This window comes from Scyliorhinus canicula, chromosome 16, assembly GCF_902713615.1.
Source record: "Scyliorhinus canicula chromosome 16, sScyCan1.1, whole genome shotgun sequence".
In the NCBI taxonomy this organism is placed as follows: domain Eukaryota; kingdom Metazoa; phylum Chordata; class Chondrichthyes; order Carcharhiniformes; family Scyliorhinidae; genus Scyliorhinus; species Scyliorhinus canicula.
The window spans coordinates 75,915,079-75,942,131 of record NC_052161.1 but is presented as its reverse complement, the minus strand read 5'-3'; the positions used below and the strand labels follow the sequence as shown (position 1 = coordinate 75,942,131).

General features: G+C 49.0%; 1 protein-coding gene across 1 annotated transcript in view; it reads right to left on the bottom strand.

The window, feature by feature from the left end:
• The window catches only part of LOC119950602 (leucine-rich repeat transmembrane neuronal protein 3-like), a 394,347-nt gene that overhangs the window by 366,609 nt on the left and 685 nt on the right, over positions 1-27,053 (bottom strand). Inside the window, exon 2 of the mRNA XM_038773178.1 lies at positions 25,291-26,834. Within this exon, the coding sequence (XP_038629106.1) occupies positions 25,291-26,834 (1,544 nt within the window). The remainder of the gene's footprint in view (positions 1-25,290; positions 26,835-27,053) is intronic.

Genomic DNA, 27,053 nt, shown 5'->3' with positions numbered 1-27,053 from the left:
TGAGAATATGCATTGATCCCAAAGATCTCAACCGCAATATTATGAGAGAGCACTATCCAATTCCCAAGCGCAAAGAGCTCACAGGTGAGATGGCTCGCGCCAAGCTCTTTACCAAACTCGACACCTCAAAGGGATTCTGGCAAATCCAGCTCGATGAATCCAGCAGGAAACTCTGTACGTTTAATATCCCCTTTGGAAGATATTGCTACAACAGGATGCCGTTTAGGATCATCGCTGCATCAGAAGTCTTCCATAGGAATATAGAACATAGAACATAGAACATTACAGCACAGTACAGGCCCTTCGGCCCACGATGTTGCACCATCCTGTGAAACCCTTCTAAAGTCCCTCTACACTATACTCTTATCGTCCATAAGCCTATCCAATGACCATATGGAACAAATGATGGAAGGTATTGAAGGTGTTCGCGTCTATGTCGATGACATAATCATCTGGTCCACCACCCCGCAGGAGCATGCCAATCGCCTCCAGCGCATATTCAGACGCATACATGAGCATGGCCTCCTCCTCAACAGGGCCAAATGCTCTTTTGGTCAGACAGAACTTAAGTTCCTCGGGGACCACACCTCCCAGTTGGGTGTGCAGCCGGATGCGGACAAGGTAGCTGCCATCACAGCTATGAAGACACCAGAAGACAAGAAGGCTGTTCTCCGCTTCCTGGGCATGGTCAACTTTTTAGGGAAATTCATCCCTAACCTCGCCTCTCATACCACGGCTCTCAGGAACCTGGTCAGGAAGACGACAGACTTCCAATGGCTCCCTGCCCACGAACACGAATGGAGGGAACTCAGGGCGAAGCTGACCACGGCCCCGGTCTTAGCTTTCTTTGATACAGCAAAGGAGACCAAAATTTCGACCGATGCCAGTCAATCCGGCATTGGAGCAGTGCTCCTTCAGCGTGATGAGCCCTCATCATGGGCCCCGTTGCAATAGCGTCGCGTGCGATGACCCCCAGGAGCAGCGCTACGCGCAGATAGAAAAGGAATGCTTGGGCCTTCTGACTTGTTGTTAAATTCCACGATTATGTCTACGGACTTCCTCAGTTCACCGTCGAGACCGACCATCGCCCGCTGGTCAATATTATACAGAAAGACTTGAACGACATGACGCCTCGCCTCCAGCGTATTCTTCTCAAGCTCCGGCGATATGACTTCCAGCTGGTATATACCCCAGGCAAGGACCTCATCATTGCTGACGCTCTCTCCAGGTCAGTCAACACTCCATGTGACCCAGCGGGATTTGTCTGCCAGGTTGACGCCCATGTGGCATTCGCTGCCTCCAATCTGCCTGCCTCGGATGAACGCCGCTTCCAAATTTGCCGCGAGACGGCGGCCGACCCCTTGCTACAGCGTGTCATGCGCCACCTAATGGACAAGTGGTTCAAGGGCCAATGCCCTCAATTCTATAATGTCAGAGATGATCTGCCGGTAGTAGATGGGGTTCTTCTAAAACTGGACGACATTGTCATCCCGCATAGCATGCGCCAGCTTGTCCTGGAACAACTACAGGAGGGCCACGTTAGCGTGGAAAAGTGCCGCCGACGGGCCCGAGAGGCAGTGTACTGGCCCGGCATTAATGAGGACATAGCCAACACAGTGCTCAACTTCCCCACTTGTCAGCGATTCCAGCCGGCACAACCATGTGAGACCCTGCAGCCCCATGAGTTGGTCACTTCACCCTGGACCAAGGTGGGCATCGACCTGTTCCACGCGCTGGGTAGAGACTATGTCCTGATTGTGGACTACGTTTTGAATTACCCGGAGGTGATACGGTTGCACGACCTCACCTCGTCTGCAGTCATTCGTGCATGTAAAGAAACCTTTGCTCGACACAGCATCCCGCTCACGGTTATGTCAGACAATGGTCCCTGCTTCGCCAGCCAAGAATGGTCCAACTTTGCCAGGCGGTACAATTTTGCCCATGTAACGCCCAGTCCCCTGTACCCCCAATCCAACGGCAAAGCGGAGAAGGGAGTACACATCTTCAAGTAGGTCCTATGCAAGGCTGCCGATGCTGGATCTGATTTCTACCTTGTCTTGCTGGCCTATCACTCCGCCCCCCCCCCTGTCCACTGGCCTGTCGCCAGCCCAACTACTCAAGAATCGCACCCTGAGGACGACGGTGCCGTCCATCCATGTCCCAGACCTCGACCACGTTCCGGTTCTTCGCTGGATGCAGCTGTCTCGTGCACACCAAAAGGCGACTCATGACTCCCGTGCAACTGATCTCCCTGCTCTGGCTCCCCCGATGACAACGTCCGCGTCCATCTTCCGGATGATGGCCGGTCTGCAACCGTTGTTTTCCTTCGGCAGGTGGCCCCCCGCTCATTCCAAGTTCGTCTACCGGATAGCTCTATTCTGCGCCGCAATCGACGTGCCCTTCGTCTCGTTCCACACTCGCCACGTGATCATCCGGTATCACCTCGCCGTCATGATGACTCTGCCATGGACTATGCCGAGCTCCCTGTCACTCTGCCTCCCCCTGACTCTGACGCAGCCCAGCCCGCTCCATGTCACATAGATTGTCATAATATACACATCAGTATATCATGGTGCAGACACACACACTGATTGACACACAGCAAGACCAATCAACACACACAACATAGCAGCCAATCACCAATCAGGGCACACTCACTATAAAGACAGAGGGCATCAGTTTTCCCGCTCATTCGGGATGCAGCCACTCAGAAGGACAGAGCGAACAGCTTGTAGCACAGATCTTCACCATGTGCTGAGTGCATAGACTGGTTAGGATAGGCATGGGTCTTAAGTTTAATCTAACATAGTGTCGACCCACAGTGAAAGTATGTTCAACAGTTTCTAGCTTAATAAAATAGTGTTGTACTATTTCAAGTGTTGATAGCCTGTATGTGTTACTGCTGAGGCAAACGCAGTCTCCACGGATCCAGAGTACACAACACATCATAGATCAGAACCAGAGAATTGCCAAGTTACATTGATCAGAACCAGGGCATTGCCAAGACATATTGATCAGAAGCAGGAAATTGTTAAGCCACATTGTTCAGACCTGATGCCAGGTGACCTGATCAGAACCAAGGTGTTGCCAAGTCACATTGTTCAGAAGCAGGGTATTGTCATGGCCAATTGTTCAAAACCAATTATGCCAGGCTATTGGCCTGGCCAAGCAACATTGATCAGTACCTGGTCAATACCAAGTCACATTGATCAGAAGGTGGACATTGCCAAGTCACATTGATCAGAACCAGAGAATTGCCAAGTTACATTGATCAGAACCAGGGCATTGTCAAGTCACATTGATCAGAAGCAGGAAATTGCTAAGCCACATTGTTCAGACCCAGGGTATTGCCAGGACACCTGATCAGAACCAGGGTATTGCCAAGTCACATTGTTCAGAAGCATGGTATTGTCAAATCGCATTGCCAAGCCACATTGATCAGAACCAGGGCATTGCCAAGCCACATTGATCAGAACCAGGGCATTGCCAAGTCACATTGTTCAGAAGCAGGGTATTGTCAAATCGCATTGCCAAGCCACATTGATCAGAACCAGGGTATTGCCAAGCCACATTGTTCAGAAGCAGGGTATTGTCAAATCGCATTGCCAAGCCACTTTGATCAGAACCAGGGCATTGCGAAGACACATTGATCAGAACATGGGCATTGCCAAGTCACATTCTTCTGAACCAGGGCAATGTCAAGTCATATTGTTCAGAACCAGGCATTGACAAACCACAATTATCAGCACCAGAGCATTTGCCAAGCAACATTGATCAGAATCAGGTCATTGCCAAGAAACATTGTTCAGAACCAGGACATTGTTAAGACTGAAAGATCGGAACCAGGGATTGCAAAGCCACATTGTTCAGAACCTGGACATTGCCAAGACACATTGTTCTGAACCAGGGCATTGCCAAGACACATTGATCAGAATCAGGGCATTGCCAAGACACATTGATCATAACCTGGGCATTGCCAAGACACATTGATCAGAACCAGGGATTGCAAAGCCACATTGTTCAGAACCTGGACATTGCCAAGACACATTGATCAGAACCAGGGCATTGCCAAGACACATTGATCAGAATCAGGGCATTGCCAAGACACATTGATCAGAACCTGGGCATTACCAAGACACATTGATCAGAACCAGGGAATTGCCAAGACACATTGATCAGAACCAGGGAATTGCCAAGACACATTGATCAGAACCAGGACATTGCCACGCCACATTGATCAGAACCTGGGCATTACCAAGACATATTGATCAGAACCAGGGAATTACCAAGCCACATTGTTCCGAAGCTGAGCATTGCTAAGGCACATTGATCAGAATCAGGGCATGGCAAACTCTCATTGTTCAGAACCAGGGCATTGCCAAGACACACTGATCAGTACCAGAGCATTGCTAAGGCACATTGATCAGACCCTGGGCATTACCAAGACACATTGATCAGAACCAGGGCATTGCCAAGCCACATTGATCAGAACCAGGGCATTGCCAAGACACATTGATCAGAATCAGGGAATTGCCAAGCCACATTGTTCTGAAGCTGAGCATTGCCAAGCCACATTGTTCTGAAGCTGAGCATTGCCAAGCCACATTGTTCTGAAGCTGAGCATTGCTAAGGCACATTGATCAGAAGCAGAGCATTGACAAGTTACAATGTTGAGAATCATAGCATTGCCAAGCCACATTAGTCAGAACCAGGGAATTGTCAAGAAGCATTGATCAGAATCAGGGTATCGCCAAGTCACACTAATCATAACCTGGGCATTGCCAAGTCACATTGTTCAGAACCAGGGCATTACCAAGTCACACTGATCAGACTCAGGGCATTGCGGAACCCCATTGATCAGAACCAGGGCATTGCCAAGACACACTGATAAGAACCGCACAGTAGCATTGTGGATAGCACAATCGCTTCACAGCTCCAGGGTCCCAGGTTCGATTCCGGCTTGGGTCACTGTCTGTGCGGAGTCTGCACAGGTGTGTGCGTGGGTTTCATAGTCAGGGCATTGCCAAGACACATTGATCAGAACCAGTGCATTGCCAACAAACATTGATCAGAACCAGGGCTTTGCCAAGACACACTGATCAGAATCTGGGCATTGCCAAATCACATTGATCAGAACCAGGAATTTGCGAAGCCAAATTGATCAGACTGAGGGCATTGCCAAGCCCCATTGATCAGAATCAGTGCATTTCCAAGCCACATTGATCAGAACCTGTGCATTGCCAAGCCACATTGATCAGAACCTGGGCATTGCCAAGTCACATTGATCAGAACCAGGGCATTGCTAAGACACATTATTCAGAATCTGGGCATTGGCAAGACATATTGATCAGAACCTGGGCATTGCCAAGTCACGTTGACTAGAACCAGGGCATTGCCAAATCACATTATTCTGAACCATGGCATTGCCGAGTCACATTGAACAAAATCAGGCCATTGCCAAGCCACATTGATCAGAGTCAGGGCATTGCCAAGCCACATTGATCAGAGTCAGGGCATTGCCAATTCACATTGTTCTGAACCAGGGCATTGCCAAGTCACATTGATCAGAACATGGGAATTGCCAAGTCACATTGATCAGAACCTGGGCATTGACAAATCACATTGATCAGAATGAGGGCATTGCCAAGCCACATTGATAAGCATCAGGGCATTGCCAAGTCACATTGATCTGAACCATGACAATACCAAGCCACATTGATCAGAATCAATGTACTGCCAAGACACATAGATCAGAACCAGGGCATTGCCAAGACACATTGATCAGAAGCAAGGTTTGCCATGTCACATTGATCAGAACCAGGGCATTGCCAAGCCACATTGATTCATACCTGAGCATTGCCAAGCCACATTGATCAGAAGCTGGACATTGCCAATCCACATAGATCAGTATCAGTCCATTGCAAAGCCCCATTTATCAGATCCAGGGGATTGCCAAATCACATTGATCAGAACCATGGCATTGCTAAGGCACATTGTTGAGAATTTGGGCATTGCCAAGCCACATTCATCAGAATCACAGCATTGCCCAGACACATTGATCAGAACCAGGGCTTTGCCAAGTCACTTTGTTCAGAACCTGGGCATTGCCAAGCCACATTGATGAGAACCAAGGCATTGCGAAGACACATTCATCAAATCCAGGGCATCGCAAAGGCACATTGATCAGAGTCAGGCCATTGCCAAAAACATTGCTCAGTTGCAGGACATTGCTCAGTCTGAAAGATCGGAACCAGGGATTTGCAAAGCCACATTGATCAGGATCAGGGCATGGTCAAGCCACATTGATCAGAACCAGGGCATTGCCAATTCACATTGATCAGAACATGGGCAATACCAAGTCACATTGTTCTGAACCATGGCATTGCCAAGTCACATTGATCAGAATCAGGGTATTGCTGAGCGACATTGATCAGAACCAGGACATTGCCAACGCACATTGATCAGAATCAGGTAATTGCCAAGATACATAGTTCAGAACCAGGACATTGTTAAGACTGAAAGATGAGAACCAGGGATTTGCTGAGCCACATTGATCAGAACCAGGGCATTGCCAAGTCACATTGATCAGAATCAGGGCATTGCTCAGCCACATTGTTCAGAACTTGGGCATTGCCAAGACACATTGTTCAGAACAGCGGCATTGCCGAGCCACATTGATTAGAACCAGAGCATTGCCAACACATATTGATCAGAACCTGGGCATTGCTAAGACTGAAAGATCAGAACCAGGGATTTGCTGAGCCACATTGATCTGAACCAGGGCATTGCCAAGACACATTTATCTGAACCAGGGCATTGCCAAGACATATTGATCAGAATTAGGGTTTTGCCAAGTCAATTGATCAGAACCAGGGCATTACCAAGACACATTTATCTGAACCTGGGCATTGCCAAGCAACATTGATGAGAACCAGGGATTTGCTAAGCCACATTCATCAGGACCAGGGCTTTGCCAGACCACATTGATCAGAATCAGGGCATTGCTGAGACACATTGAAAAGAATCAAGGCATGGCCAAGACACATTGATCAGAATCAGGGCATTGCCAAGACACATTGTTCAGAATCAGGGCATTGCCAAGCCACATTAATCAGAACCAGGGCATTGCCAAGACACATTGTTCAGAATCAGGGCACTGCCAAGCCACATTAATCAGAACCAGGACATTGCCAAGCCACATTGACCAGAATCAGGGTACTGCCAAAACACATAGATCAGAACCTGGGCATTGCCAAGACACATTAATCAGAATCAAGGCATGGCGAAGGCACATTGATCAGAATGAGGGAATTGCCAAGCCACATTGATAAGCATCAGGGCATTGCCAAATCACATTGATCTGAACCAGGATATTGCCAAGCCACATTGATCAGAAACAGGGTACTGCCAAACGCATAGATCAGAACCAGGGCATTGCCAAGACACATTGTTTTGTACCTGAGCATTGCCAAGCCACATTGATCAGAAGCTGGACATCGTTGAGCCACATTAATCAGAATCAGGGTATCGCCAAGCCACATAGATCAGAATCAAGCCATTGCCAAGAAACATTGCTCAGATGCAGGACATTGCTAAGCCACATTGATCAGGACCAGGGCATTGTCAAGACACATTGATCAGAACCAGGGCATTGCTAAGGCACGTTGTTGAGAATCTGGGCATTGCCAAACCACATTAATCAAAATCAGGGCATTGCGAAGACCCATTGGTCAGAATCAGGGCATTGCTGAGCCACATTGATCAGAACCAGGACAATGCCAACGCACAATGATCAGCATCAGGTATTTGCCAAAAAACATTGTTCAGAACTAGGACATTGTTAAGACTAAAAGATCGGAACCAGGGATTTGCTGAGCCAAATTGATCAGAACCAGGGCATTGTCAAGACATATTAATCAGAACTTGGGCATTGCCAAGTCACATTGTTCAGAACGGCGGCATTGTCAAGCCACATTGATTAGAACCAGAGCAATGCCAAGATATATTGATCAGAACTAGGATAGTGCCAACCTCATAGATCAGAACCAGAGAATTGCCAAGCCACATTAATCAAAATCAGGGCATTGCCAAGACACATTGATCAGAACCAGGGCATTGCCAAGCCATATTGTTGTGAAGCCGAGCCTTGCTAATGCACATTGATCAGAATCAGGACATGGACCATTCTCATTGTTCAGAACTAGGGCATTGCCAAGGCACATTGATCAGACCCTGAGCATTGACAAGTTACATTGTTTAGAATCAGGGCATTGCCAAGCCACATTGGTCAGAACCAGGGTATTGTCAAGAAGCATTGATCAGAACCAGGGTATTGTCAAGAAGCATTGATCAGAATTGCCAAGAGACACTAATCATAACCTGGGCATTGCCAAGTCACATTGTTCAGACTCAGGGCATTGTGGAGCCCCATTGATCAGAACCAGAGCATTACCAAGCCACATTGATCAGAACCACCTGGGCATTGCCAAGACACATTGATCAGAACCACCTGGGCATTGCCAAGACACATTGATCAGAACCAGGGAATTGCCAAGCCACATTGATCAGAACCAGGGAATTGCCAAGACACATTAATCAGAATTGCCAAGCCACATTGTTCTGAAGCTGGACATTGCTAAGGCCCATTGATCAGAATCAGTGCATGTCACATTTTTCAGAGCAAGGGTATTGCCAAATCACATTGATCAGGATCAGGCCATTACTGAGCCACATTGATCAGAATCAGGCCATTGCCAAGCCACATTGATCAGAGTCAGGGCATTGCCAAGTCATATTGTTCTGAACCAGGGCTTTGCCAAGTCACATTGATCAGAACATGGGAATTGGTAAGTCACATTGATCAGAACTTGGGCATTGCCATGTCACACTGTTCTGAACCAGGGCATTGCCTGTCACATTGATCAGAACCAGGGCATTGTTCAGCCACATTGTTCAGAACCAATACGGTGCCAAGACACATTGATCAGAACCAGGGCTTTGCCAAGACACATTGATCAGAATCTGGGCATTGCCAAGACACATTGATCAGAACCAGGGCTTTGCCAAGACACATTGATCAGAACCAGGGCTTTGCCAAGACGCATTGATCAGAATCTGGGCATTGCCAAGACACATTGATCAGAACCAGGGCTTTGCCAAGACACATTGATCAGAACCAGGGCGTTGCCAAGACACATTGATCAGAATCTGGGCATTGCCAAGACACATTGATCAGAACCAGGGCTTTGCCAAGACACATTGATCAGAATCTGGGCATTGCCAAGCCACATTGATCAGAACCAGGGCATTGCCAAGACACATTGATCAGAATCTGGCCATTGCCAAGTGACATTAATCAGAACCAGGAAATTGCGAAGCCAAATTGATGAGACTCAGGGCATTGCCAAATGCCATTGATCAGAACCACGGCATTGCTGAGCCACATTGATCCGAATGAGAGCATTGCCAAGCCACATTGATCAGAAACAGAGCATTTACAAGCCACATTGATCAGAATCGGGCTATTGCCAAGTCACATTGATCAGAACCAGGAAATTGCGAAGCCAAATTGATGAGACTCAGGGCATTGCCAAACGCCATTGATATGAACCACGGCATTGCTGAGCCACATTGATCTGAATGAGAGCATTGCGAAGCCACATTGATCAAAAACAGAGCATTTACAAGCCACATTGATCAGAATCGGGCCATTGCCAAGTCACTTTGAATGGAACGTGAGCATTGCCAAGCCACATTGATCAGAATCAAGGGCAATGCCAAGACACATTGATCAGAATCAGGACATTGCTAAGTCACATTTATCAGAACCAGGGCATTGCCAAGATATATTGATCATAACCAGGGCAATGCTAAGACATATTGATCTGAACCAGGGCAGTGCCAAGTAACATTGATCAGAACCAGGGCATTTCCTCGCCACATTGATCAGAAGCAGATTGATATACCTTCAATTCACCGAGAGGCAGAGAGAGCGAGTGAACATGAGACTTTATTCGTCATGAACTTGCCTAGCCAGAGTAGGCAGTACAGATGGATGCCGCCCACAAGCGGGCCGGTCTATATATGACCCCGGTGAGGGCGGACCCAGAGGCAGAGCCCTACCGGGGTTACTTTACAGTACCTGGAAGCAGCTCATATCACCACTTCCAGATCACAGGTCATAGGTTACAGTATCATAGAGGCATTAGGTGAATACATTCACCATATTCACCCCCTGTTAAAAAGATCAAGTCCAGCGGGGGTGGAGTGGGGTCATTACATATTCAGTCTGTTTGGAGGCCAGATCGTTCTCTTCGACCTCCTCAGCTCTGGCGGTGCGGCAGGCACAGTTAGAACATAGAACATAGAAAAATACAGCACAGAACACGCCCTTCGGCCCACGATGTTTTGCCAAACTTTTGTCCTAGATTAAGAACAAATTAATCTACACCCTATCATTCTACCGTAATCCATGTACCTATCCAATAGCTGCTTGAAGGTCCCTAATGTTTCCGACTCAACTACTTCCGCGGTGCTTTCCATGCCCCCACTACTGTATGGGTAAAGAACCTACCTCTGACATCCCCCCTATATCTTCCACCATTCACCTTAAATTTATGCCCCCTTGGAATGGTTTGTTCAACCTGAGGAAAAAGTCTCTGACAGTTTATCTATTCCCCTGATCATCTTATAAACCTCTATCAAGTCGCCCTTCATCCTTCTCCGTTCTAATGAGAAAAGGCCGAGCACCCTCAACCTTTCCTCATAAGACCTACTCTCCATTCCAGGCAACATCCTGGTGAATCTCCTTTGCACCTTTTCCAAAGCTTCCACATCCTTCCTAAAATGAGGCGACCAGAACTGCACACAGTACTCCAAATGTGGCCTTACCAAGGTTTTGTACAGCTGCATCATCACCTCACGGCTCTTAAATTCAATCCATCTGCTAATGAACGCTTGCACACCATCTTCACAGCTCTATCCACTTGAGTGGCAACTTTCAAAGATCTATGAACATAGACCCCAAGATCTCTCTGCTCCTCCACATTGCCAAGAACCCTACCGTTAACCTTGTATTCCGCATTCATATTTGTCCTTCCAAAATGGACAACCTCACACTTTTCAGGGTTAAACTCCATCTGCCACTTCTCAGCCCAGCTCTGCATCCTATCTGTGTCTCTTTGCAGCCGACAACAGCCTCCTCACTATCCACAACTCCACCAATCTTCGTATCGTCTGCAGATTTACTGACCCACCCGTCAACTCCCTCATCCAAGTCATTAATGAAATTCACAAACAGCAGAGGACCCAGAACTGATCCCTGCGGTACGCCACTGATAACTGGGCTCCAGGCTGAATATTTGCCATCCAACACCACTCTCTGACTTCTATTGGTTAGCCAGTTGTCGCAGGTGGTGACTCCAGGGGCGTTGTATCCGGGGCGCTGGGGGTGGCGGCGGGCAGCGGGGAGGGGGGCGCATTGCCAGGGGAACCAGTTGGCGCCAGGTCCCGTAGGGAGACCGTATCTTGCCGTCCGTCCTGGTGCGCGATGTAAGCGTACTGGGGGGTAGCGTGGAGCAGCTGGACCCTCTCGACCAGGGGTTCGGTCTTATGGCTCCTCATGTGCCTCCGGAGAAGGACTGGTCCCAGAGCTTTCACCAAGATGGAAGCAAGACCCTGGAGATGGACTTCCTGGGGAAGATAAACATACGATCGTGAGGGGTCTTGTTCGTGGCTGTGCAGAGGAGTGATCTGATGGAGTGGAGGGCGTCGGGGAGGACATCCTGCCAGCGGGGGATCGGGAGACTTCTAGACCTAAGGGCCAGAAGAACGGCCTTCCAGACCGTCGCGTTCTCCCTTTCCACCTGCCCGTTTCCCTGCGGGTTATAGCTCATAGTCCTGCTCAAGGCGATGCCTTTGTTGAGCAGGTACTCACGTAGCTCATCGCTCATGAACGATGTGCCCCGGTCGCTGTGGACGTAGGCAGGGAAACCGAACAGTGTGAAGATGCTGTGCAGCGCTTTTCTTACGGTGGCCGAGGTCATGTGGGGGCAGGGGACAGCGAAGGGGAAGCGGGGGTACTCATCGATGAGGAAGTATATATTATGTTTAGGCGTTCAAAGGGCCGGTAGGCCTTTACCAGGTGAGCCTTGTCTGGCCGGGCGAAGTACGCTTTGCACTCCGCACAGACTTGGCAGTCCCTGGTCATTGCCTTGAACTCTCAGTGGAGAAGGGCAGATTGCAGGCCTTAATGAAGTGGGTAAGCCGGGTGACCCCCGGGTGACAGAGGTCATTGTGGATCGCCCAAAGTCGGTCATCTTGCACACTGGCGCATGTGCCGTGGGACAGGGCATCTGGGAGCTCGTTGAGCTTCCCAGGACGATACTTGATATCGTAATTGTAGGTGGAGAGTTCGATCCTCCACCTCAAGATTTTGTCATTTTTTATTTTGCCCCGTTGTGCGTTGTCGAACATGAAGGCTACCGATATTTGGGGTTGGGGTGGAGCCGGGAGTGCAGGAGGCGAAAGAGGCCGATGTCTTGGCCTTTGCGTCCCTAGTAGCCCGGCGGAGGATCTTGCTGCAGTGGAAAGATGTGAGACTTCCGAGTGTGGAGACCTGGATTAATGACATGGTGGGATTCATTAAGTTGGAAAGGGTCAAGTTCGCCCTGAGGGGGTCGATACAAGGGTTCTTTAGGAGGTGGCAGCCTTTCCTCGACTTTCTGGCTCAACGATAAGGTACTAGGTTAGCAGCAGCAGCAACCGGGGGGGGGGGGGGGGGGGGGGGGGGGGGGGGGGGGGGAGGGGGGGGGGGTTTAGGGGGATAGTGTTTAAGTTAATTTGCTTATTGTTAATTTATTCTGTTGTTTATTGGGGTGGGGGGTTTGTTATATGCGTTGTTATGGGTGCCGGGGGGTGTTTATTATTATCATTGTTATTGTTATTATTGTATTGTTTTGTTGATATATATTTTTCAAAAAATTTCAATAAAAAATTTCTTTTTTTAAATGAAGGCTACCGATCGTTGGTCGGTGACAAGGGTGAACCTCCTCCCGGCTAGGTAGTGTCTCCAGTGCCGCACGGCTTCCACTGTGGCTTATGCTTCCTCTCGACCGAGGGGTGTCGAATTTTGGAAGCGCGGAGGGTCCTAGAGAAGAATGCTACTGGCCTGCCCGCCTGGTTGAGTGTGGCAGCCAGTGCGACGTCTGACGCATTGCTCTTTACGTGAAAAGGGATAGACTCGTCTACCGCGTGCATCGCGGCCTTGGTGATGTCGGCCTTGATGCGGCTGAAGGCCGAGCGGGCCTCATCCATCAGGGGAAAAGTGGTGGTTTGAATAAGTGGGCAGGCTTTGTCCGCATAGTTGGGAACCCACTGGGTGTAGTATGAGAACAGCCCCAGGCACCGCTTTAGGGCCTTAAGGCTGTGGGGAGGGGGGAGTTCTGTGGGGGGGCGCATACGGTCGGGGTCGGGCCCTAGGACTCTACGACAGGATGGCTAGTCAGGTGGTACGGAAGACGCACTTTTCTTTGTTGTATGTGAGATTGAGGGATTGGGCGGCCTGGAGGAACCTCTGGAGGTTGGCGTCATGGTCCTGCTGGTCATGGCTGCAGATAGTCACATTGTCTAAGTACGGGTATGTAGCCCGCAAACCGTACTGGTCCACCATTTGGTCCATCATTCACAGAAAGACCGAGACTCCGTTAGCGACGCAGAAGGGGACTCTGAGGAAGTGGAAGAGTCAGCCGGTTGCTTCAACAGCAGTGTAATGGCGCTCTTCCGGGCGGTTTGGGAGCTGGTGGTAGGCCGACTTCAGTTCGACCGTTGAGAACACACGGTACTGCGCGGTCTGGTAGACCATCTCCGCTATGCAGGGGAGAGGATACGCATCCAGTTACGTGAATCAGTTAATTTCTGGCTGTAGTCCACAACCATCCGATTCTTTTCCCCGGTCCGGACGACCACCACTTGCGTTCTCCAGGGGCTGTTGCTGGCCTCGATGTTCCCTTTACTCAACAGTCGCTGGACTCTGACTTGATAAACGTCATATCTAACGAACTGTACCACCTGCTCCTGGTGGCGATGGGATTACAGTCAGGAATGAGTTTCTCAAAGAGTGAAGGGGGGGGGAGACCTTGAGGGTCGCGAGGCTGCACTCTGTGAGGGGGGGGCAAATGTCCGCCGAACTGTATGGTCAGGCTTCGGGGGTTACATTGAAAGTCCAATCCGAGCAGTAGGGGGGCGCAGAGGTGGGGAAGGACGTAGAGCTTAAAACGAGCGTACTCTGCGCCCTGTATCGCGAGATTGGCGATACAGTCCCCCGGATCGGCACCAAATGTGACCCGGAGGCAAGGGAGATTGTTTGGGAGGCTGCGTAGGTGTGGAGGGAGTGGGGCCTTACCGTGCTGGGGTGGACAAAGCTCTCCGTGCTCCCGGAGTCGAAAAGACAGGGAGTCTCGTGCCGTTGACCCGGACGACCATCATGGAGTTCTTTAGCTGTTTTGGCTGCGACTGGTCAAGGGTGACTGCGCCCAGCTGCGGGTAGTCTGTGTGGTCGGTGGAGTCACAAGATGGTGGCCCCCATGAGTCGCACGTGTCAGGCTGGTGCGAAGATGGCGACCAAGATGGCCTCCCCCATCGGTCGCACATGTTGGTCGGTGCCGGAGCCGGTGGCCAAGATGGCGGTCCCCATGTGTCTCACGTGGCGGTTGGTGTTGAGGCCGGCGACAAAGATGGCGGCCCCCACGAGTCGCAGGATGCCGATGAAGCACCTGACAAGGGCGTTCCGGGCAGGCACGCAGCCGCATTGCGGGGTCTGTGGGGCTGTGAGTCCATGGGTCGGGCCTGGTGCGTTTTCGATTTGTGAGCCGTAGGTCTGCCCAGGCAGACTCTGGCGAAGTGCCCCTTTTTCCCACAATCGCTGCACGTCGCTGTGCGGGCTGGGCAGCGCTGCCGGAGGTGTTGGCCCTGGCCGCAGAAGTAGCACTGTGGTTCCCCGGGATGGGCTGTGGCGCAGGCCTGCGACGTAGTCGGGTCCGACGGGAGCCGCGGGAGCCCCAGGAGGGGTTCGCCAGGCCCGCGGGGAACGCACTGAGGTCCTGGTAGGCCACCTCTAGCGAGGTAGCTAGCTTTACCGTGTCCCGCAGGTCAGAGGTTCCGTTTTCCAGCAGGTGCTGCCTAATATAGTTGAGCGGACCCGTGCCACATATGTGTCCCAGATCTGTGAGTTCATGTGTTACTCCGTCGTCACATCTCGATAGCTGCAATTCCTCGCGAGTAGGGTCAGGGTTTCCAGATACTCGTCTAGCGATTCTCCGGCGCATTGACGGCGAGTAGTGAGGAGGTGTCTGGCGAACACCTCATTTACGGGCTTCACGAAGTGTGCTTGAGAGTTGTGACCACCGCCTCATACGTGCCCAATTTCTCGATCATTACTGAGATTCGATGGGTCACCCGAGCGTGGAGGAGTCGCAGCTTGAGAGTCTCTGTGGGAGCCGTTGTGGAGGAGTTGAGATAGGCCTCGAAGTATCAAAGGCAATGTTCGAATATTTCCTTGGCTTCGGACGCGCAGTAGTCAAGTTCGAGCCTGTCTGGCTTCAGAGCGGCTTCCATAGTGCTGTCTATGACTAATAAATTGATATACCTTCAATTCACCGAGAGGCAGAGAGAGCAAGTGAACATTAGGCTTTATTAGTCATGAACTTGCCGAGCCAGAGTCGGTTGTACAGATGGATGCCGCCCACAGGTGGCCGGTCTATATATGGCCCCGGTGAGGGCAGAGGCAGAGGCGGAGCCTTACCGGGGTTACAGTACAGTACCTGGAAGCAGCTCGTATCACCACTTCCAGGTCACAGGTCATAGGTTACAGTATCACACAGGCATTAGGTGAATACATTCACCACACAGAGCATTGCCAGGTCCTACTGAACAGAACTAGGGCATTGACAAGTCACACTGATCCGAACCAGAGCATTGCCAAGACACATTGATCAAAACGAGAAAATTCCCAATTCACATTGATCAGAACCGGGGCAATGTCAGTTCACATTGATTAGAACCAGGGCATTGCTAAGGCACATTGTTCTGAACCAGGGCATTGCCAAGTCTCATTGATCAGAACCTGGGCATTCCCAAACCACATTGATCAGAACCAGGGCACTGCCAAGTCTCATTGATCAGAACCAGGGCACTGCCAAGTCTTATTGATCAGAACCAGGGCATTGCCAAGCCACATTGATCAGAATCAGGGCATTGCCAAGCCACATTGATCAGAACATAAGAACATAAGAACTAGGAGCAGGAGTAGGCCATCTGCCCCTCGAGCCTGCTCCACCATTCAATGAGATCATGGCTGATCTTTTGTGGACTCAGCTCCACTTTCCAGCCCGAACACCATAACCCTTAATCCCTTTATTCTTCAAAAAACTATCTATCTTTACCTCAAAAACATGTAATGAAGGAGCCTCAACTGCTTCACTGGGCAACCAGGGCACTTCCAACCACACAGATCATAACAAGAGCATTGCGAAGCCACATTGATGAGAACCGCGGCATTGCCAAAGCACATTGATCTGAATCAGGACATTGTCAAGTCATATTGATCGGAATCAGGGAATTGCCAGGATATATTGATCATAACCAGGGCAATGCTAAGACACATTGATTCGAGCCAGGGCGTTGCCAAGCTTCTTAGATCAAAACCAGGGCATTGCCAATTCACATTGATCAGAACCAGGGTATTTCCAAGCCACATTGATCAGAAATTGGCATTTCCAAGCCACACTGATCAAACCGAGAGCATTGCGGAGCCAAAGTGATGAGAACCAGAGCGCTGCCAAGCCACATTGATCAGACCGAGGGCATTGCCATGAAACATTGATCTGAACCAGGCCTTTGCCAAGGCACATTGATCAGAATCAGGGCATTGTCAAGACACACTGATCAGAACCAGGGTATTGGCAAGTCATATTGATCGGAATCAGGGCATTGCCAAGTCATATTGATCAGCACCAGGGCATTGCCAAGATATATTGATCATAACCATAGCAATGCTAAGACACATTGATCAGAACCAGGGCAATGTCAATTCACATTGATCAGAACCAGGGCATTGCTAAGGCACATTGTTCTGAATCAGGGCATTGCCAAGTCGCATTGATCAGAACCTGGGCATTCCCAAACCACATTGATCAGAACCAGGGGGCTGCCAAGTCCCATTGATCAAAACCAGGGCATTGCCAAGTCACATTGTTCTGAACCAGGGCATTGCCAAGTCTCATTGATCAGAACCTGAGCATTCCCAAACCACATTGTTCAAAACCAGGGCATTGCCAAGTCACACTGATCCGAACCGGGGCATTGCCAATTCACATTGATCAGAACCAGGGTATTTCCAAGCCACATTGATCAGAAATTGGCATTTCCAAGCCACACTGATCAAACCGAGAGCATTGCGGAGCCAAAGTGATGAGAACCAGAGCGCTGCCAAACCACATTGATCAGACCGAGGGCATTGCCATGAAACATTAATCTGAACCAGGCCTTTGCCAAGGCACATTGATCAGAATCAGGGCATTGTCAAGACACACTGATCAGAACCAGGGCATTGGCAAGTCATATTGATCGGAATCAGGGCATTGCCAAGTCATATTGATCAGCACCAGGGCATTGCCAAGATATATTGATCATAACCATAGCAATGCTAAGACACATTGATCAGAACCAGGGCAATGTCAATTCACATTGATCAGAACCAGGGCATTGCTAAGGCACATTGTTCTGAATCAGGGCATTGCCAAGTCGCATTGATCAGAACCTGGGCATTCCCAAACCACATTGATCAGAACCAGGGGGCTGCCAAGTCCCATTGATCAAAACCAGGGCATTGCCAAGTCACATTGTTCTGAACCAGGGCATTGCCAAGTCTCATTGATCAGAACCTGAGCATTCCCAAACCACATTGTTCAAAACCAGGGCATTGCCAAGTCACACTGATCCGAACCGGGGCATTGCCAATTCACATTGATCAGACCAGGGCATTGCCAAGCCACATTGATCAGAACTAGGGCATTGCCAAGTTGAGAATATGGGAATTTCCAAGTCACATTGCTCAAAATGAGAGCATTCCCAATTCACATTGACCAGGACCTGGGCATTGCCAATTCACATTGATCCAAATAAGGGCATTGCCAAGCCTCATAGATCAGAACCAGGGCATTGCCAATACACATTGTTCAGAACCAGGGCATTACCAAATCCCATTGCTTAGAACCAGGGTATTCCCAAGCCTCATTGATCAAAAGCAGAGCATTGCCAAGCCACATTGATCAGAACTAGGGCATTGCCAAGTTGAGAATATGGGAATTTCCAAGTCACATTGCTCAAAATGAGAGCATTCCCAATTCACATTGACCAGGACCTGGGCATTGCCAATTCACATTGATCCAAATAAGGGCATTGCCAAGCCTCATAGATCAGAACCAGGGCATTGCCAATACACATTGTTCAGAACCAGGGCATTACCAAATCCCATTGCTTAGAACCAGGGTATTCCCAAGCCTCATTGATCAAAAGCAGAGCATTGCCAAGCCACATTGATCAGAACGAGGGCATTGCTAAGCCACATAGATCAGAACGAGGGCATTGCCAAGCCACATGGATCAGAACCAGTGCATTGCCAAGTAACATTGATCAGAACCAGGCCGTTGTCAAACCACAGTGATCAGATCCGGGCATTGCCTAGTCACATTGATCGGAACCAGGGCATTGCCAAGCCACATTGATCAGAACCAGAGCATTCCCAATTCACATTGATCAGAACCAGAGCATTCCCAATTCACATTGATCAGAACCAGGGCATTGCCAAGCCACATAGATCAGAACCAGAGCATTGCCAAGTCACATTGATCAGAACCAGAGCATTGCCAAGCCACATTTATCAGAACCAGGGCATTGCCAAGTCACATTGATCAGAACCAGGGCATTACCAAGCCACATTGATCAGAACCAGGGCATTGCCAAGACACATTGATCAGAACCAGGGCATTGCCAAGACACATTGATCAGAACCAGGGCATTGCCAAGCCACATTGATCAGAAGTAGAGAATTGACAGGCTACATTGCTGAGAACCTGGGCATTGCCAAGCCACATTGAGCAGAACCAGAGCATTCCCAATTCACATTGATCAGAACCAGGGCATTGCCAAGCCACATTGATCAGAACCAGAGCATTCCCAATTCACATTGATCAGAACCAGGGCATTGCCAAGCCACATTGATCGGAAGTAGAGAATTGACAAGCTACATTGCTGAGAACCTGGGCATTGCCAAGCCACATTGAGCAGAATCAGAGCATTTGCAAGCTACGTTGATCAGAAACAGCGCAGTTACAAGTCACGTTGATCAGAATTAGGGCATTGCCAAGTCACTTTGATCATAACGTTGGCACTGCCTAGCCACATTGCTCAGAATCATGTCAATGCCAAGACACATTGATCAGAACTAGGTGCAGTGTCTAGTCACATTGATCAGAACTAGGACATTGCCAAGTCACATTGTTCAGAACCAGGACATTGCCAGGTCACATTGTTCAGAACCAGGGCATTGCCAAGCCACATTGATTAGAATTTGCGCATTGCCAAATCACATTGTTCAGAACCAGGGCATTGCTAAGCCACATTGTTCAGAATCTGGGCATTTTCTAGACACATTGATCAGAACCAGGGCATTGTTAAGCCACGTTGATCAGAATCAGGGCATTGCCAAGTCACACTGATCAGAACCTGAGCATTGCCAAGCCACCTTGATCAGAACCAGGGCATTGTCAAGATGTTGCATGTCCCAAGAAAGAAATTGGTCCTTTTAATCCTGGTTAGCTCTGTGACAGACAATCTCACATATCCTCATATTTCAGCAGATTCCCAGCAAATTGAAGATAAATACGGTCAGCTTCTTTGTTTTGTTTTAAATTGCTTTGTAACTTACGTGGAGCTATGGTCTGAGACAAAAATCTGTTGCCATTATGCTCTACTTTGGGGAAAGGGAGATAACTGATTTGAACTTGCCCATTTTAAATCTGTCTCTCTCCTTCTGTGCTCACAATCTAAATGGAATGGATTGTTTACATTTACATGAACTATGCTCAGCATTTTAAATATCTGCACTGTGCCTCCTCTCAATCTGTAGCTGTGTGTGTCTCTCCTGCATAACCCTGAGACCCAAAATAGCCTTGTTTGCTGGCTTCTTGACCCTTTCTAAAATATCATCAGGTGGGGAATACAGAGCCAGGAGAGTGCTGTGGAATGTGCTAGGCCAGGTTTCTAGCAAGGAAGAGCTTATCAGGTTAAATACTTAAAAACTAGTTTATTTACTCTATTTACAGCATGTCCAGAGTGAGGGACAGGGATAGAACATAGAACATAGAACAGTACAGCACAGAACAGGCCCTTCGGCCCTCAATGTTGTGCCGAGCCATGATCACCCTACTCAAACCCACGTATCCACCCTATACCCGTAACCCAACAACACTCCCCTTAACCTTACTTTCATTAGGACACTACGGGCAATTTAGCATGGCCAATCCACCTAACCCGCACATCTTTGGACTGTGGGAGGAAACCGGAGCACCCGGAGGAAACCCACGCACACACGGGGAGGACGTGCAGACTCCACACAGTCAGTGACCCAGCCGGGAATCGAACCTGGGACCCTGGAGCTGTGAAGCATTTATGCTAACCACCATGCTACCCTGCTGCCCCTGATGTCAAATTATCCCTCAGAGCTCGCACAGTACCTCGCACTGGGCCGTCTGAAATCAATGCAGATGGAGTTTAATCCGGACAAGTGTGAGGTAATGCACTTTGGAAGGGCCAATGCAAGTAGGAATTACACAGTAAATGGTGGAACTCTTGCGAGCATTGACAGGCAGAGAGATCTGGGCGTGCATGTCCACCGATCACTGAAAGTGGCAACGCATGTGGATAAGTTGGTCAAAAAGGCATACGGCATGCTGGCCTTCGTCGGTCGAGGCATTGAATATAAAAATTGGCAAGTCATGCTGCAGCTGTACAGGACCTCAGTTAGGCCTCATTTGGAATATTGTGTACAATTCTGGTCACCATACTACGAGAAGATGTGGATGCTTTGGAGAGGGTACAGAAGCGGCTTACTAGGATGTTGCCTGGTATGGAGGGCATTAGCTATGAGGAGAGGTTAGATAAACTTGGTCTGTTCTCACAGAAACAACAGAGGTTTAGAGGCAACCTGATAGAGGTCTACAAGATTATGAGTGGCATGGACAGAGTGGATAGTCAGATGCTCTTTCCTCGGGTAGGAGAGTCAATTACTAGGGGACATAGGTTTAAAGTGCATGGGGAAAAGTTAGAACTGATGTGCGAGGCAAGTTTTTTACACAGAGGGTGGTAAATATGTGGAACGCGCTGACTGGGGAGGTGGTGGGAGCAGGTACGATAGCGGCATTTAAGGGGCATCTAGACAAATATATGAATAGAATGGGAATGGACGGATACAGACTCCATAAGTGCATGTGGTTTTAGTTTAGGATGGTACCATGTACCAGCACAGGCTTGGAGGGCTGAAGGGCCTGTTTCTCTGCTGTATTGTTCTTTGTTCACATCGTGCTCTGCCCCATAGATTAGCACATCCATCACATTAACTCTTTGCACAACAGAGAGCACCTGCAAAGAGTGGTAAGGAGCTGGGTATTTCTGGGGCAAAGTGGGTGTTGTTGAGATAAAGAAAATCACTAGCAGGTCAAATAAGGAAAAAAGGAGAGATTTCTTTAGAGAGAGGGGTGAGAATGTGTAATTCACCCTGCCATTCAGTGGGTTGAAGCACATTGATACATTTCAGAGGAGGACGAAAGAAAGAGGGATCAGTGGGCAGTGGTGGGAGGGGGAGAGAGGTAATAAGAGTGGGGGGGAGGTTGAACCAGCATGGATCTATTGGGCTGAAATACCCGTTTCTGTGCTGTAGATCCAATGTAATAAATACACCAGAGAATGTATTTGCATTTAAACATGTAAATACATACTTACAGTTTCCCCCGCTGGTTGGACAATGAAAATGAAGTGGAGCGAATGTATGGCAGGAATCAGTGAGGTGCAGAGAGCTGCAGTGACACCCGGTGCCCTGAGTGGCACTGTATCACTACCCTTGCAGAGTCTGCCTTCTGCAATCAATTCACTCGCCAGTCGAGAAACTGATAGTGTTCCAAATAAATACACCGCTCTGTCTATCGCGCCGGTCATAATTCAACTTCACCAGTATTAATGCAGCTCAGACACTGTGTACCTACTAATTCCAGTGGGGAAAGTAGGAAATCATCCCTGTTTCAATTAAATAATGGTCATCCATCACAACTTTTTGAAGGATAAAGCATAATTCTATCAGCCCGTATTAAAAGCGGTGCTTGTTGTCTGTGATTATATTCTGTGTATCAGTAAATCCCAACAGGGTCCAACAAAATAAACCGGCTGGCAATGAGATAGGCTGTAGGAAGGGACCAGTTTCTACGCTGCGTGTTCTATGTAATTGATAGTGAACCGTTGCATTTTGAGCCGCAGTGATGATGAAACTCATTCTTTTCACTGTGTGTGAAGGGGGAAAAAAGAAGCAGAAAAGTGTCTGTTGCTCTAACCATGGCGTAAGGCCTAGAGTCTCCATTTCCCAGTGCTGTCACTCCACAGAGATAACAGTTACATTCAGTCATAAACCTGACAGTGCCCCAGTTCCCTGTCCAATGAAACACTAGATATATTATTCTATAAAACTAATGTAGCACAATTGGCACTGGAAAGAGTGCACTATTAATTAATGGTCTCTCCTCTGAACAAGGCTTTGTGTGATAGATTTCCCTGTGCATTAGCCAGCCAGAATTTAAAATACCTTCCTTCCTTGTTTAATTATTTCCCCTTAGTTTATTGATCCTGTTCCACATACTGTGGGAAACCATTCAGAGTCTTATATATGTTATGACTCATTTGCAAAATTGGCCTCCACAAATGACTAAGCATTCAGATTTTGAAAAGTAAATACGGCAGCAAGTTTTTATGGATCCATTTCTCTCCCCCCCCCCCCCCCCCCCCCCCCCCGCCCAACCTCCACTGCAGGATTTCAGCAATATGTGTACATTTCAAACTCCCCTGAGATACCCATCCCCTCTTAACTCAGGTCCAGCTCACACTTACATCCCGATATTATATCTCGTACCAACTCACAGCCCCAAGGGTGAGTGCATGTGTGTCAGAGGCGAATTCTATCTCTGGTTTCTCCTCCCCTCTCCGTTGTCTAACACAGCCTCTGGTCAGCACTACAACCCCAACAGCACGGTTTAGATCGGCAATTAGCCATGTTGGCAATGCCAGCCACAACACTGGTTATGAGCAGTCTACGATACAACACATAAAGACCAGTGAAGGACGACTCTCCTTCACGCCTGTATTCTTTTAAGAGTGCTGCAAATATAACTTAGCAAATCTTGTCACTCTTAAACACCTCATTTATAAACATCGCGAGGCAGTGCTTAGGCTATTGCACACAGGAGGAAGGTCTTTCGTAACACGGCAAATCAACGTTTGACACTCCTCTTGCAGGACCATGCACACAGTTCGATGCATGTTGTAATATTTTGCATTGAGGTCAGATTGTCAAACCCACGTGTCTTCAAATAACACCCGACCACTTTCAGAAAATCAGACTGCTGCACCCAATCCATGAAATATACCACTGATTATCATCGGCTCATTGAACACTTACACAATTAAAGCGTTCAACAGAAAAAACTGCAGCGAACTTAAACTCGTTTCTCGGATAATATGCTAAAACTGAAATTGCTTGCAGGCTGTATGTATTTAAAAAAACACGCACAGAAGAATGATTTACTTAAAATGTAATGTCCTCAAATCCATGAGCTTACGTTGCGCTGACGGGTTCGACTGTCCTTTATTACTATGCAAATGATACTAAATATTCTATTGGCAAGTCCCCACCTCCTCTCTTAACTTTCTTTGATGATTGAAATAATATTTGGTAGATTATTATACCAACTGACCAGCCCAAATTCACGCTGCTGGATTTTAAAATGATGAATGATGCCTCGTCTTTGATATAGACGCGACACGCTCAGCGGGAATGGTAAAGGACACATTCCAGATATCCAGGTGTTGACATAACATCGACGCGCTTGTTCCCATTCCATCTGGCAGAGCAAGATAAGGAATCGGAGGCTATTCGACACTCTGCTCCTGTATTGCCATCAGTGGGATCGACTCCTATTCCTCACATATCACATCCTTACTTAAAAATATCAATTTCAGCCTTGAAATTTCCAACTGATCCCCCTACAGCCTTTGGAGGAGGACAGAATTCAAGGTGCCCGCTACTTTCTGTACGAATAGATGCTGACTTCACTCCTGAACAGCCCAGCACTCATTTTAATATTCTTCCCCCGTGTCCTTGATTTCCCCCCCACCAGTTGAGATAGTTACTCCATATCTACCTGAGCGAATCTGTTTAGCATTTCAAACATCTGTGTCCATGGCCTTTCCAAGTCCAAGTCAAGCTACACAGAATAACTCCAAACTGTAACACTGGCCAGACCCCCCCCCCTCCCCCTCCAGCCCTCCCACCCCACCCTCACACCTTCTCCAGCCCTCGATGTGAGACTTGCGTTGCGTCAGGGTGCCAAGCTCCCAGTCTGCACTGCATGCAGCCTGAGTTTCAACCCTTTGCATCGCTGCCTTAAAACAAGATATTAAATGGGTGTACAAGTGAAAGTTCAGTCGGAGCTAGTGACTGATTTATAAACTTGTATTTAAAATTGCATCATACTTATTTGAATTTGACAGCTGCTGTCAGCAGTTGGATGAATTAAATAGATCTTGCAGGATGACCCGGTGTGAAATCGATAGCTTTAAACTCGAGGCTGGACAAGAAAGCAACATAACTGCAAGGCATTGGCAAGAATAGAAATTTTATATGAAAAAAGGCACAGCTGTAATGAGAGCAGTGACAGATAACGGAGGGGGGGGGGGGGGAACATAATCCAGTGAACATTTATTAAAGTCAACAACTGCTATTTAAAGACTAGATATGCTTTTAGCAAGGATGTTTGCACCTACAGTCAGATAGGATATTGCATGTGGATCCCAACCAGAGGGAAACATACTGTCAATTCTCACGAAAGGGGGGAAATATTTCCTTCCCAGATGCCCGGCATGGTTTGGACTTGTTTATCTTTTAACTTTGTTTTTTGTATAAGAAGTTCATACCTCACATTCCCTGGAGCCAGATTTGTTGAAGGTGCAAGAGGCAGATCCATTCATCAGCATCTCTGTGGCCTCGGAGTGTGCAGGTTTATAATCAATGTAATATTCCTGGGTGTTGGGGACCATTTGCCTCAGGGGTTGTCTCTTCTTCCTCCTGCGCCTTCGGCCCAGCGAGCGTTGCTGGAATTGCTTCATGCTAGCCGGGTAGCGCTTCCAGGACACATAGATGACCAGCAGGATGACGAGCACAGACAGGAAGAGGGCCACGCTGCCTGCGATGATCTTGTGGAAGGAAACGGGCTCGATCACATCCGAGTCAGAGCTGGTGTCTGGGGGGCTGCTGCTGGCTGGCAGTGGGAGCTGGACTTTGTTCTCCGGGTTGGCCTTTGGCAGCCTTGTTTTGAATGTGGGTTTGGTCTGGAGCTTGGGGGTGCCCGGCACCATCTGGGTGGTGACCCTTTGCTTTTTAATGCACAGATTGTAGTTGTCCACCGCGTCCATCACCTGCTCCCCCTGGAGCTGCTTGGGGCCAGCACAGATCATGGTGTTCTCCCTCCTGCCTTTAAACAGCTTCAGCCAGTTGACCAGAGAGCAGATATTCCGGTTGCATTCCCACATATTCCCAGAGAGACTGATGGAGCTGAGGGAGATCCAGGACTCCAGGATTTCCTGGCCGATGGTGGTGAGCTTGTTGGAGTCCAGTTGCAGCGTGTGCAGGTTGGGAACACACTGGAACACATTGGGGCCGATGGCCTGGATCTCATTGCCGGACAGGTCCAGCTTCTCCAGGGAGCTCCAAGTCCAGGACATGCCCTGGATGACCACGCTGATCTTATTCCACTGCAGGTAGAGGATGCGCAGGGTGACCAGGCGGGGGAAGTGGCCAAAGTTGACCTTGGAGAACTGGTTGTGTTCCAGGTGCAGCTCCACCAGGCGGCTGAGGCCGGCGAACGCGTTCCTGGCCAGGCTCCTGATGCGGTTGTAGCCCAGGTCGAGGAACTCGACGTTGCGGCAGTCCTGGAAGATGCGGACGGGCACGGTGCGCAGGTTGTTGGAGCGGAGGTGCAGGCTCTGCAGCTTGCGGAGCCCCCGGAACTGCTGGGGCTGCAGCGCGTGCAGCTGGTTGTAGGACAGGTCCAAGTTGCGCAGGTTGCTGACCGGGCGGAAGGTGTTGTTGAAGAGGCCCGTGATCTTGTTGGAGCTCAGGATGAGCTCCTTGAGCCGGCGGATGCCGGCGAAGGCGTGCTCGTGCACCAGGCCGATGTAGTTGTGGTCCAGGTAGAGCCAGGTGAGCTGGTTGAGCCCCAGGAACTGGTTGTGCTGGAGGCTCTGCAGGCTGTTGTAGCGCAGGGACAGTCCCAGGGAGCCTGCGGAGATGCTGGGGGGAATCTCCTGCAGGCTGAGTGACTCACAGTAAACTATTTTCCCATGACACCGACAGTTGGTGGGACAGGCTCTTTGAGCAGCGGAGAGGACACCCAGTAAGACAGTCGGTGCCATCACTAATACTGCAACTCGACCACTTAGCAATGCAATTACGCTGAGACCTGCAGAGGAGGAAAGTTAATGCAGTAAATCATTTAGACAGAGCCAAAATAACCCCCCCCCCCCCCCCGCCACACACACCCATCCACCCTTTGCATTTTACATTTTTCCAACAGCACACCATTAAAATCTAAATCCCAGCACACACACACACACACACACACACAACTTTAAGTAGATCGAGCAACTTAAATAAGCCTCCCAGGCCATCCGTGACGAGG